General features: G+C 42.0%; 1 protein-coding gene across 1 annotated transcript in view; it reads right to left on the bottom strand.

Moving 5' to 3' along the window:
• HYDIN (HYDIN axonemal central pair apparatus protein) overlaps positions 1 to 12931 on the bottom strand; it is a 431085-nt gene that overhangs the window by 109623 nt on the left and 308531 nt on the right. The window contains exons 34-39 of the mRNA XM_024735584.1: positions 12738 to 12865; positions 12396 to 12587; positions 11917 to 12066; positions 7718 to 7957; positions 3387 to 3555; positions 441 to 620 (exon numbers count right to left, since the gene is read on the bottom strand). Coding sequence (XP_024591352.1) covers positions 441 to 620; positions 3387 to 3555; positions 7718 to 7957; positions 11917 to 12066; positions 12396 to 12587; positions 12738 to 12865 — 1059 coding nt within the window. The remainder of the gene's footprint in view (positions 1 to 440; positions 621 to 3386; positions 3556 to 7717; positions 7958 to 11916; positions 12067 to 12395; positions 12588 to 12737; positions 12866 to 12931) is intronic.

The raw sequence follows: 12931 nt of genomic DNA, 5'->3' as shown, positions 1-12931 counted from the left end.
TGTGCATGCACATACATGCGGACACACCCAGAACTCACCTGGGCTCTGAAGGAAGTGGGGACGACTTTTTCTTAGTAAACATCCTATTTTAAAATAAACGTAATCTGCTGCAGATGTTGCCTCACTCCCCCTGTAGTGCACGGAAGTGCCCATTTTGGCTAATAATCTGCCCGTAGCTACTACAATTGAAAATAAAGATACTCTTTGATTCTTAATCCCACTTTGGGGAATCTCTTCTCCTGAAAAATAATATTGGAAACTAGCTGAATATGCAACAGTAAGGGAAATGACTAAATAAATGATGGCATATTCATATTGTAGAATTAATACATAATAGTGCTAGAAAGATGCATTTTATGGAGAAAGGTGAAAGGCACTGAACAGCCTTCCCACTTTTGCTTAGAGAGAGCAGATACCCCAACATTAAAATGCTTGGTTACTTGGAAACATGACTTTTTCCAGGCTTTCTTCATCCTCCTCTTCATCTGGGTAGGTCTTGGACTTGACCATTGGGATATGCCGCTCTTCCAGGCTGGATGTGTCAGAGATCTCTCGGCTAAGCGAGGTCCTCTTTGTGCTGGCAGAGGTTCCCTGTTCTGACAAGGGACCATCGTCCTCTTCTGCCAGGGAGCAAAGGATGGAAACACACAGGAAGAGTTGGGAGGAGGACAAGGGAGATAGGGCAGAAAAGGGAAGAGAGACAAAGAGGAGAATCACTGAACTGGTTACCATCACCCTGGACTATCTGACCCCAATAAACAAGAACTGCAGTCAGTCTGCTGTTAAATTTCTCTGCCCAGAGTGTTTCTACATTTTAACATGAAAAAATACATACCAAAATTATACATTTGGTTTAGAAAATTTTGGAAATTCAAAAGAGCAAAAATGATAAAATTTAGCTACAGAAAGAAATATAGATAGACAAAGAAATGGTGATAGAGGAACAGCAGCTTCATTTTATGATACCAGTATAGGAGAGTGGCAACCTCTCAGATTTTTTTTTTTTTTTTTTTCCAGTACGCGGGCCTCTCACTGTTGCGGCCTCTCCCGTTGCGGAGCACAGGCTCCGGATGTGCAGACTCAGCGGCCATGGCTCATGGGCCCAGCCGCTCTGCGGCATGTGGGATCTTCCCGGACCGGGGCACAAACTCGTGTCCCCTGCATCGGCAGGCGGACTCTCAACCACTGCGCCACCAGGGAAGCCCCCTCTCAGATTTTTAATTTTTCAAAACTAAAGTTGGGATCATACTATACACATACCAATTTGTAGCCTGCATTCCCCCTTAATTTATCATGAACATCTCTCCATGTCATTGTTGAGCACATCTACTACTTTATCTGCCCCGCACCACCGTCAATGCCCCTATTCCACAGAGTTTCAGTGGGTACATTGGGATGTCATTGTACAAGGTGACCCAGCTCTACCCTGGAGCCAAGACACCTTCTTTGTTTAATTTTGAATTTGAGTCAGAGAGGTTGTAGCTCTCCTGGGAATGGCAATAACATGACTTGTAGCTGCTGGCCTTCCCTGGATGTGGTTTGGAAGCAGAGAAGGATGTGTACTCTGTGACAGCAGAGTAAGCAGATGCTCAGAGAGGTGCTGGTGAGAAGCAGAGGGAGCGCCTCCCTGGACTTCTACTGACCCTCAGGTCCTGGCTCTAGATCACCTTTCCATGGGCCAAATGGAAAAATGAACCCACAACCAAGGCGTGTAGGACAGGGATGAGAGCGATGGGCCCTTCTCAGCTCTCACTAAGTCCTCTTTACACTGCAGACCCTCGTGACTCTCTGCCTCAGGCCACTAGGCAGTCCTGAGTTTAAATGTCTATCCCCCCACCCCTCCCTGACTTTGAGCTCTCAAAGGTAGGGGCTGATTTCATTGATCTTTCTTCTAGCACTTCAGCTCAGTGCTTGGAACATAGTGGGTGCTTGTTATGGGCTGAACTGGTTCCCATAAAGTTCATTTGCTGAAGTCCTAAGCACCACCCCCGTGCCACACTCCACTCCCTGCCCCAGTATCCCAGAATGTGACTATTTGAAGTTAGGGCCTTTCAAGAGGTAATTAAGTTAAAATGAGTGTCCTAAGCCATCCATAGTCCAATATCACTGGTGTTCTTATAGGAAGAGATTAGGACACAGACACACAGAGGGAAGTCCTTGTGAACACACAGGGGGAAGACAGGCATCTACAAGCCACGGAGGGAGGTTCAGTAGAAAACAATTCCACCAACACCTTGATCTTGGATTTCTAGCCTCCAGAATTATGACAAAATAAGTTTTGCGTGGTTAAGCCCCCCAGTCTGTGGTATTTGCAGTGGCAGTTCTAGTGAACTAATATGCTCAATGAATACAACCAGGAGACTGGGTGGACAGGCAGCCTTCTTCTCTCATCTTCTCCTTTTAGGGCCGATTAGTGTTCTCCGACTACCTTCTGTCTTGAGAGACAACAAGACAGGTCCAAGGGCAGGAGAAATGGACTTCATTCATTCATTCATTCACTCTTACAGAAACATTTATCAGGCACTATGATGTATCAGGTGCTGGTCCATGCACTGGGTGTACATTGGGGAAGACATGATCACTGCCTTTATGGGGGCTTGTCTAGAGGGGAGACAAGTGTGAAGAAAATACATATGATGACTATTATGCAGAAGAAGAGGGCAAGTAAGAACGGAGGGCAAATTTCCAGGGTGAGGGCACAGGGAAGCAGAGAAGTGAGCACCCCAACAAGCTACACGATCCCATAGGTCTCCCTGGAACCTTGATGCTCGAGTGCACACAAGGGGGGATCCTGGGTGGATGATGGATAACTCTGGGGTGCTGGGCAAGAAAGGGCAAGATCGTAAGAGCACAGTCCAGCTTTGTGATTGAGTTTTGGCCTTGAGGACCATCGAGGGTCTTTCCTCATGTGAACTCCCACCCCTACCTCTTGTAGGGCACCAACATCTACCACGCATGATGGATTACCTTGCATTACCTAGGCACAGATGTGGAGGCTGTGGAGTGGTTATTGTCGTGGACTCCAGAGTCAGAGAGACCTGGGCTTGAGTCCTGATTCTGCCACTTAAATCTGTGGATCTGGCTTCTCAGTGCTTCCTCTCTCATCTCTATGTGTGAAGCCCTCAGCACAGGGCTTGGTATCTAGCAAGTGTCCTTCTATATCTGAATTAGCTGTTTTTAAGTCTTAACTCCCCACCAGACTCTAGTGAGAGCAGAATGTGTCCCCATCTCTGCATCCCTAAAATGGGGACAACAGGACCATTTTGCAAGGGTTAGAAATGAAATCCATAAGGTGCTCAGTAACTGGTTCGTCTCCCAGCAGAGATAATTCAAAGAAGCCAGGGGAGTGGCTGGAGCCACGGGCTCCAGAACTGTTGAGTTCTCACCGTTCTCCTGCGCCAGACTCTCCAGATATTTCATCTTCATCTGCTCCTCTTTTGACCTCTTCATCTCCTTAAAGTATTCATACACCTCTGGGGGCAGGTTTTCCCCTGGAAGGCGGGGAGGCAGCAGCAGGGAGTTGTAGGAATCATAGCCCTTCAGTGTTCGCAAGATCTGCTCAAGGAGAATGGGAACTGCTGTTGGTCCCACTGGAAGTTTCCTCCCCACAGTCCCAGGTGGGTCTGCCATCCATCTCATAAAAACCCTGCCCCTGACCAAGGCTGGGGTGTATACAAATACTTTCTGGATCTCAAAGGGTAGGGTCCTTTGCAGAGGTCTAAAGTGTAAGGCTGAGCCCTGGATCTGTGGGGATACCGAATTTTTATTTTGCCCCATTTGTGCCTGGGCATTTCCCATGTGGAAAAGAATTTTCCCCTTGTTTTATAGATAACATATACTGTTTTTGTTGTTGTTGTTTTCCATTGACAAAAGTACAGAACTCAATTATCCATTTTGAGTGACATGCTATTGAAAAATATTGCGGATAGCAATGTTGTCTTGGTAAGGTGGTTGTCTCATATATAGAGGATCCAGAGAAAAGTAGGCAAAATGGCTGTTTAGGTATGTGTATGTGTGTGTGTGTGTATATCTGAGAGAGAGACAGAGAGGGATGTAAATTAGGCTTGTCAGATGAAGTACAAGATGCCTAGTTAAATTTAAATTTCAGATAAAAAAATGAATAATTTTTAAAGTATAAATGTGTCCCATATTGTTTATCTGGAATTCAAATTTAATTGCGGCAACCTGTTTTTCTTTCTGCTAAATCCAGCAACACTAGTGTGTATGTACATTTATAAAAGACAGTAAAATCAACTCCTAGAAAGCAATTACTTCCTATGCAACCTAATCTACTGGTGTGAAAAATCAGTTAGGTAACCCTTCTCCAAGATCACCAATTTTAGTTGTTTGAAAACCAATATTAATGAGCTTACTCTAAAATTTATATGGAAGAACAAAGGGCTCAGAATAGTTGAAATGCTAATGAAGAAAAATAGAGAGGACTGTCCTACCAGATATCAGGAATTATGAAGTTGGAGCAATGGAGAGGGTGGTATTGATGCTGAATAGAGAAACTGACCAATGAAATGGAGGTTAGAGCTTAGAATAGACCCACGTGTATATGGAGCTCTGACACAGGACAGAGGTGGCATGGCAGATCAGTGGGGAAAGGAAGGCCTATTCCAAAGGCTGGCTGATGTAGAGACACAAAGGCCTGGCCAACTTGCTTCATCTGAGGCGACTGTAAACAGCCAGCCCAGCTGCAGAGTGTCCTGTGGGATCAGCTGAAGTCTCTGTGCGATGTCATCACAGCTTACCTTCTCTGTCTGCCTAGGTCTAACGTTCCTTATCCTTTACAGGTGTCGTCCCTGAGAGTACTCTCTGATAAACCTTCTGCATGCAAATCTCAGAGTCTTGGATTCTGCTTTCCACTGACCCTGACCCACAGCAGAGGATGCTGTGCCAACACAAGCCATTGAACATCTAATAAATACCTAATGAAAAGACTTGAATCCAGAGGGACAGAATCCAAACCGGGCAGAGCACAAACACTGGATGTAAAGAAGACAGAAGATTCAAAGGCCAAGCTGATGGAGAGTCCAGAGGAAGCAGACCATCTTAGCTAAGCCATTCCTAAATTCCTGACCCAGAGCAAACAAGAGATGACAAATATTTATTGTTTTATGTGACTAAGCTTGGGAGTAATTTATTTTGCAGCAATAGATAGCTAATATAACATCACACTTCATGAACAGCAAGACCTTATGAGAAAACAATGGAGCAATGTATTTAAGATATACGAGTGCAGAAAATGTGAGCCAAGGATACTGTATCCAATCAAACCAATCTTCAAGCACAAAAGCCAAGGAAAAACAGTTACGAACACATGAATACTCAGGAAATATTGTTCCCACGGTCCCTTCCTGAGGAATCCACTAGAGAATGATCTTCTGACAACCCAGTAGCGAATGGAGAAGCCTCATCACAAGGACTGGTGTTGAGCATTAAATATGTTCAAGTGTAGAACTAAGACTAAATGATGGAAATTAGATGATTACCCAGTAGGCATTAACTGGAAGTAAAGAAATATCATTTTAAATTAGAGGGTGGTGAGGAGAGGTAAAAAGAGATTTTTAGCTAATTTCATTATTGCTCATAGTAGGGAAGTAAGAGGCAGTTTCTAAAAAGTAGGGTACTAAGGGTATTAGATAAGGGCATAGTTTATACAGATCAGCCTCAAGGTAGGACAGCAGGGTAGAGACAGTAAAAATGGACCTGGATAGATCAATGGAAAAGAATAGAGATTCCAGAAATAGACCGAAATAAACATAGTCAACTGATCTTTCCTAAAGGAGCAAATGCAATACAATGGAGCAAAGAGTTTTTTTCAACAAATGATGCTGGAATTGGACATCCACCGGCAAAAAAATAAATCTGAGTGGATCTTATCTTCATAAAAATTAACTCAAATGAATTGTAGACCTAAATAAAAAACATAAAACTATAAAATTTCTAGAAGATAGCATAACAGAAAATTTAGATGACCCAGAGTATGGTGATGACTTTTTAGACACAACTCCAAAGGCACAGTCTATGAAAAAAGTAATTGATAAACTGGACTTCATTAAAATGAAAAACTTCTGCTCTGCAAAAGATAATGTCAAGAGAATGAAAAGACAAGCCACAGACTGGGAGAAAATATTTGAAAAAGACACATCTGATAAAGGACTATTATTCAAAATATGTAAAGAACTCTTAAAGCTCAACAATAAGGAAACAGATAACTCGATTAAAAATTGGGCCAAAGACCTTAACAGATACCTCACCAAAGAAAATATACAGATGGCAAATAGGCGTATGAATGGATATTCCACATTATATATGCCTTCAGGGAAATGCAACTTAAAACAACAATGAGATACCACTACACACCGATTAGAACAGCCAAAATCCAAAACCCTGACAATATTAAAAGCTAGTGAGGATAAGGAGTAACAGGAACTCTCATTTACTGCTAGTAGGAATGCAAAATGTTACAACCATTTTGGAAGACAGTTTGACAGTTTCTTACAAAACTAAACATACACTTACCATAGAATCCAGCAATCATACTCCTTGGCATTTACCTAAAGAGTTGAAAACTTATGTTCACACAAAAACCTGCACACAGATGTTTACAGCAGCTTTATTCATAATTGCCAAAACTTGGAAACAACCAAGATGTCTTTCAGTAGGTGAATGGATAAATAAACTGTGGTATTTCCAGACAATGGAATATCATTCAGCACTAAAAAGAAATGAGCTATCAAGCCATGAAAAGACATGGAGGAACGTTAGATGCATATTACTAAGTGAAAGAAGCCAATCTGAACATCTACATACTCTATGATTCCAACTATATGGCATTCTGGAAAAGGCAAAACTACAGAGACAGTAAAAAAGATTAATGGTTGCCAGGGGTTGGAAGGAGGGAGGGATGAATATGTGGAGCACAGAGGATATTTAGGGCAATGAAAATACTTTGACACTATAATGATTGCTACATGTTGTTATACATTTGTCTAAACCCATAGAATGCACCAAGAGTGAACTGTAATGTAAACTACGGACTTTGGGTGATTATGATGTCACATAGGTTTATCAATTGTAAAAACTATACCATTCCAGTGAGGGATGTTGATAATGGTGGAGGCTATGCATGTGTGGGGGCAGGGGTTATATGAAAAATCTCTGCATCTTCCCCTCAATTTTCCTGTGAATCTAAAACTGCTCTGAAGAATAAAGTTTAAAAAAAATGGACAAGGAGGAGCAATTGTAAAATATACAAGCCAGAGCAAATAGGAAAAAAAAAAAAAAGACAGATTTAAGCCCTAACGTGATTACATTAAATGTAAATGGTCTAAATACACCAATTAAAGGCAAAGACTGCCAGAGTGTATAAAAAAGATGACCCAAATATATGCTGTCTACAAGAAACTCATTTCAAATATAATGACTATGGCATACATTCTTTACTGTTTGAATTTTAACATGATCATGTATTAGTTTTTAAATTAGTTGTTTCAAATGTATAATGAGATCACAAAGAAGAATGAATTCTGCTTAGGGCAAGGGAAGTAGGTCAGGAAAGACTGCAAAGTGATCTTTAAATTGACAGGGAAGGGTTCACAGGAAGAAGGAGCAAAGGTGAGGAGGAAGTTGTCCAGGCAGAGAGAAGAGTACCTGGCAAGGCCCAGCATGTGTAGGAAAATGGAGTTTGGTTTTGGTCTCTGCTCACCTTCTCTTCTACAAGATATTGCTGGTCAAATTCTAAGGAGTAAAACTCAATGGGAAAGTTGCAGGGATTCTTCACCACCACCTCGGCCTCATCTCCAGGTGCATAAGGCAGCAGTGGCCCCAGCTCCAGAACTGAGGGACTAAATTCCAAGCATGGCTCTAGACCTTGCCCCTGTGCCAGTAGGGTAAGCTTTTGAGCACTCTGGGCAATCTGGAACACCAAGGTTTGGCTGTAGAATTTCTGGAAAATACAAAAACAAAACAAGCAACTAAATTTTTTTCTGTTATGTGACATGTAAAACGGATAACCACTGGGGGACAAAATTGATCCTGTTTAGATTAAGAGAGAAAAGTTTTCCTATAAAATTGCATGAGAGCAATTTATATTAGAGTGTTAATACTGGGTATCTAGCATGCCAGGCACTGTACCAAGTGCTTCATCACAGTCCTGTGAATGCTGCTCTCATACCCCTCAGATCCTCCAATGTGCTCAGAGGTCCCACTGCCCCTATCTGCACCTCTGGGTCTGTACCTCTGGGCTCTCATTTCATGGGCCCTGCTGCCCATGGGTAGGGCAGGGCAAGGCAGAAGTGTCAGAGAAGTAACACCTTCTGGGGACAATCCTTAACCAACGACTCTCAGGAGTTACTGTATAAAGACTCCTGAGAGGGATAATTCTGAAATGTGCATTTTGTATATTTTCTCCGAGTTTCCAGTGGGATTAAGATCCAGTGTCCAGGACTTCCCTGGTGGCACAGTGGTTAAGAATCTGCCTGCCAATGCAGGGGACACAGGTTTGAGCCCTGGTCTGGGAAGATCCCACATGCTGTGGAGCAACTAAGCCCATATGCCACAACTACCTAGCCTGCGCTCTAGAGCCCGTGAGCCACAACTATTGAGCCCACATGCCACAACTACTGAAGCCTGTGCAACTAGAGCCTGTGCTCCGCAACAAGAGAAGCCACCACAATGAGAAGCTTGTGCGCCGCAACGAAGAGTAGCCCCCGCTAGCCACAACTAGAGAAAGTCCGCACGCAGCAACAAAGACCCAACGCAGCCAAAAATAAATAAATCAATAAATCAGTCCAGTGTCCAAGGTAGCTGGCTCACTCGCACACCCTATTAGCTGCCTTCCTTTTCCTTATCACCTTCTACTTCTCTTTCAGTATTCCCTACACTTCCTAAATAATCTGCTTGCACTCAAATTCTTGACTCCAGGTCTGTTTCTTGGAGAATCTGAATGATCATATTTCCATTATTTAAAGATACAGTTAAGCAGCTAGTCAGAGATGATCAGCTAGCGCAATCAGTTCGTCTGATACAATTACAATCCAAATACCAGTTGATAATGACACCAATTATTCTAATCTGGTTTCACTTAGGAACCTATTAAAATGCATATTCACAGGCCCATTCCTAGAGATCCTGACTTGGTAGGGGCAGGGTAAGGCTGGGGATTCTGTAGTTTTAACCAGATGCCCAGGTTGTTCTGAAACTGTTGGGCTCATGGCTTGGGTTTGGAAAGCATGATTGGCTGAGCGATTTGGAGAGCTCTTAACTACCTTAGCTCAGACGGAAGGAAAATCAGATGGAAAGAATGTGTAAGGACATAGATACAAGTTCAGAAAAATACCTGTTGTTGGAGATAGTAAGAGAACAAATTATTGGCTAAGAAGGTTTTCTATATAGTTATGGGTTTAGCACCTTATGTGATCCAAACTTCTATATTTTAACTGCTTTTTAGGGAAATATTTCTTACTTTTTTTTTTTTGGCTGCATTGGGTCTTTGTTGCTGCATGTGGGCTTTCTCTAGTAGCGATGAGCAGGGGCTACTCTTCGTTGTGGTGCATGGGCTTCTCATTGCGGTGGCTTCTCTTGCTGCGGAGCACTGGCTCTAGGTGCGTGGGCTCAGTAGTTGTGGCTCACGGGCTCTAGAGCACAGGCTCAGTAGTTGTGCTGCATGGGCTTAGTTGCTCCATGGCAGGTGAGATCTTCCCAGACCAGGGATTGAACCCATGTTCCCTGCACCGGCAGGTGGATTCTTAACCACTACACCACCAGGGAAGTCCCAGGGAAATATTTCTAAAACATTTCATTCATCTTGTTTTCTAACACAAAGTATTCTGAACGCATGTTATAATGTCTAGGAGTTGTTAATGTGGACATCAGTGTTTCTCTGTGCTGCTGATGCTGGTGAGGATATAGGTGTGGACTGTATGGGTTGCAAGGCTAACCAGTTCCTTGTATACGGCCAATAAATTTCTCTCCCAAACTCTAATTTGAAAAGATACATGCACCTCAATGTGCATAGAAGTACTGTTTACAACAGCCAACAGATGGAAGCAACCTAAATGTCCATCAACAGAAGAATGGATAAAGAAGATGTGGTATATATGTACAATGGAGTAAAAAAGAATGGAATAATACCATTTGCAGCAACATGGATGGACCTAGAGATTATCATACTAAGTGAAGTAAGCCAAATAGAGAAAGACAAATATCATATGATATCGCTTATATGTGGAATCTAAAAAAGTGATACAAGTGAACTTATTTACAAAACAGAAATAACCTCAGACATAGAAAACAAACTTATGGTTACCAAAGGGGAGAGTGGGGTGGGGGGGGGGAGAGATAAATGAGGAGTTTGGGATTAATATATACACACTACTATATATAAAATAGGTAAACAATAAGGACCTACTGTATAGCATAGGGAACTATACTCAATATCTTATAATAGCTTACAATGGAAAAGAGTCTGAAAAAAAATATATGTATTCATTGTAAATTAACTATACTTCAGTAAAAAATGCTACTTAAAAAAATTCCTATCCCATTTGGTGGAAACATTTTATTAATTTTGACCAATGCTAACTCAACACTTATGGAACTGCCCAAACAAATCTTTTTTTTTTACTATATTTACTGGTATTTTTTTCAGTAAAACATCCAAAATCTTGAGTAAACCTGGTGGCAGTCTTAAGACTCTCTAAGAATGACAAACACATTAGTTTTCTTTTCTTTTAAAAGGGCTGGGGAGATTTTGATAATGACAGAAACAGGGACTCTATTTTAGAATCAGATATGAAGTCATTCTCTTTTCTTTCTTCTCATTGTAGATTCTGAAGCATTTCCTCAAAGCCGTTACCAGGAAAACGGGAGTTAACCATGGGTATTTTATAAAACTCACATCGATTTCTTCTTTTAAAAGAATAAAGAAAAACATCTCCCAAATGCCTTAGGCTTTCAGCAAAAGTCTTTACAGTGTAACCTCTTGAGATCCTCTCTGGTTCTAGGATTTTTATTATTTTTTTACTGTATTCTTTGTCAGGAGTAGCTTTGTGCTCATGGTGTTTGCAAAAGAAACACTTGTGAGGCCCAGGGAGTATGTCTACCAGAAAGTACTTACTATTATCACAACTACTGATGATAATAGTAAACAGATACTGAGACACTACATACAGAGCAGTATGCTATGCATTTTATTCACATTAATTCATTTAATCTTCAAAATGACCCTTAGGAGGTAGCTACTGCAGGTTGATAGTTTCTTACCTGAAACCCTAGGGGCCAGATGCTTTCAAATTCAGAGTTTTAAAAAGGTAAACACAGAGCATATACCCTATGTTACATAGTATCCTTAGCAGTATCCCCTGTAATCAAACACATTAATATTTCTGCAGTTGCAGTGTTTGAGTCTGCAAACCAAGGGGAATAAATAAAGGTTAAGTAGTCTCATGTCAGTTCAGATAGGTTTTTCTGCCAAATGAGTTTGGGTCTGAAACTTAAAAAAATTTTTCCCCCAGTTTTTAGAACTTATTGGATTTTGGAATTGCAATAAGGGATTTTGGACATGTGATATTATTATTTTTCATTTTATCTATGAGCAAACTGAGGTTTAGCGAGGCTGAATAATTTGCCCAAAGCCATGCAGCCTCTTAGTCAGAGGCAGAAGGCCACTAAGCCAGGTCTGTTGGTAAAAGTCAAAGTGTTAGATAGATCTGCTGATTCCAGAGCCGGTGCTCCTAACCACCAGGACACAGCTCCTGCATGAATCAGAGCACTGAATGTCATAATCAGAATAGTGAGGGACAGGTCACTCAAAGTTTCCCTGGAGACCCAATCAAACATGGACTTCGAGTACAGCTCAAAGAGATCCAGAGAGTCTGAATGAGACTGCATTTCTTTAAAGCTTACCTCTTCTTTGGGCATGAATTTCACTTGCATGTTGGACCTCTCACCAGGATCCAAGACCCCAGAAGTGGGCTGAATCTCAAAGATCCGTGTCTTTGGCTTGAATTCAGCACATAGTTTCCGTCTTAAGTACTTTGGCATGTGTTTCTCCAGCTGGCAAATAAATAGTAGACAATTAGACCATTTTCTTTGGAAAATGCCTCCACCCTCCACCCACTCAATCTATGTTTACTGATTACTTCCCAGGTGTCAGGGGATGTGTGGATACCCGGGGCACAAAGATAAATACGACATTCGCGAGATAGCATGGCCTGATAGTCCTTGAGTGCTGGGCTGAGGGCCTACATTTTATTCAGGGGGCAATGGTTGTTGCTGAAAGTCTTTGAGCAGAAGGGTGAAATGAAGAGAGTGAAGGATTAGAATTATAAATCTGACTTAAATGGAGATGGAAGAAAGGGGACAATGGGCCACAATTCATTTACCTTTCTAACTTGCTTATGGGTGTGGATAAACCATTCACAAGGGACTTGGAGGTGATTGGAAAGCTGAATAGTTTCCACGAGGCACTGTCCACACTGAATTGTGGCAAACTCCACTTTTCCACAAGACAGTGTCATACTGGGAATGGTCACCTTGGCTTGGAGACAGATGTGAACTGTTGGCCCTCCAACCACCTAGAGTGGGCATAAAATTGTTGTTACCATGTAGCATGGGATTGGAGAAAGAATCACGGCTCTGAAATAGTAACTGGATCATCACAGGGCTGATCAGCAAGCAGGGCTGGAAGCTGGGGAGGATCAGCTGGGCCTAGTGATGCGTCTTACCTTGATGGGCAGAATGACCTTTTTGTTTCCAACAGAAAGGCTGGCCCCTTGTGCATCAAATCTCACTTCAAATGTTTCCGTTTCACAGTAAGGCAGATTCTTCACACGATCTAGCTCAATACTGAAGCCTGGACCAAGACAAACAAAATTTCTTTGCGGAAAAGAGAAGTAGCAATCAAGAGCTGCTCTAGATA

The sequence above is a fragment of the Neophocaena asiaeorientalis genome, unplaced genomic scaffold (assembly GCF_003031525.2).
Source record: "Neophocaena asiaeorientalis asiaeorientalis breed wild unplaced genomic scaffold, Neophocaena_asiaeorientalis_V1.1 scaffold40, whole genome shotgun sequence".
Taxonomy (NCBI): Eukaryota; Metazoa; Chordata; class Mammalia; order Artiodactyla; family Phocoenidae; genus Neophocaena; species Neophocaena asiaeorientalis.
This window is presented reverse-complemented; position numbering and strand designations above follow the sequence as displayed.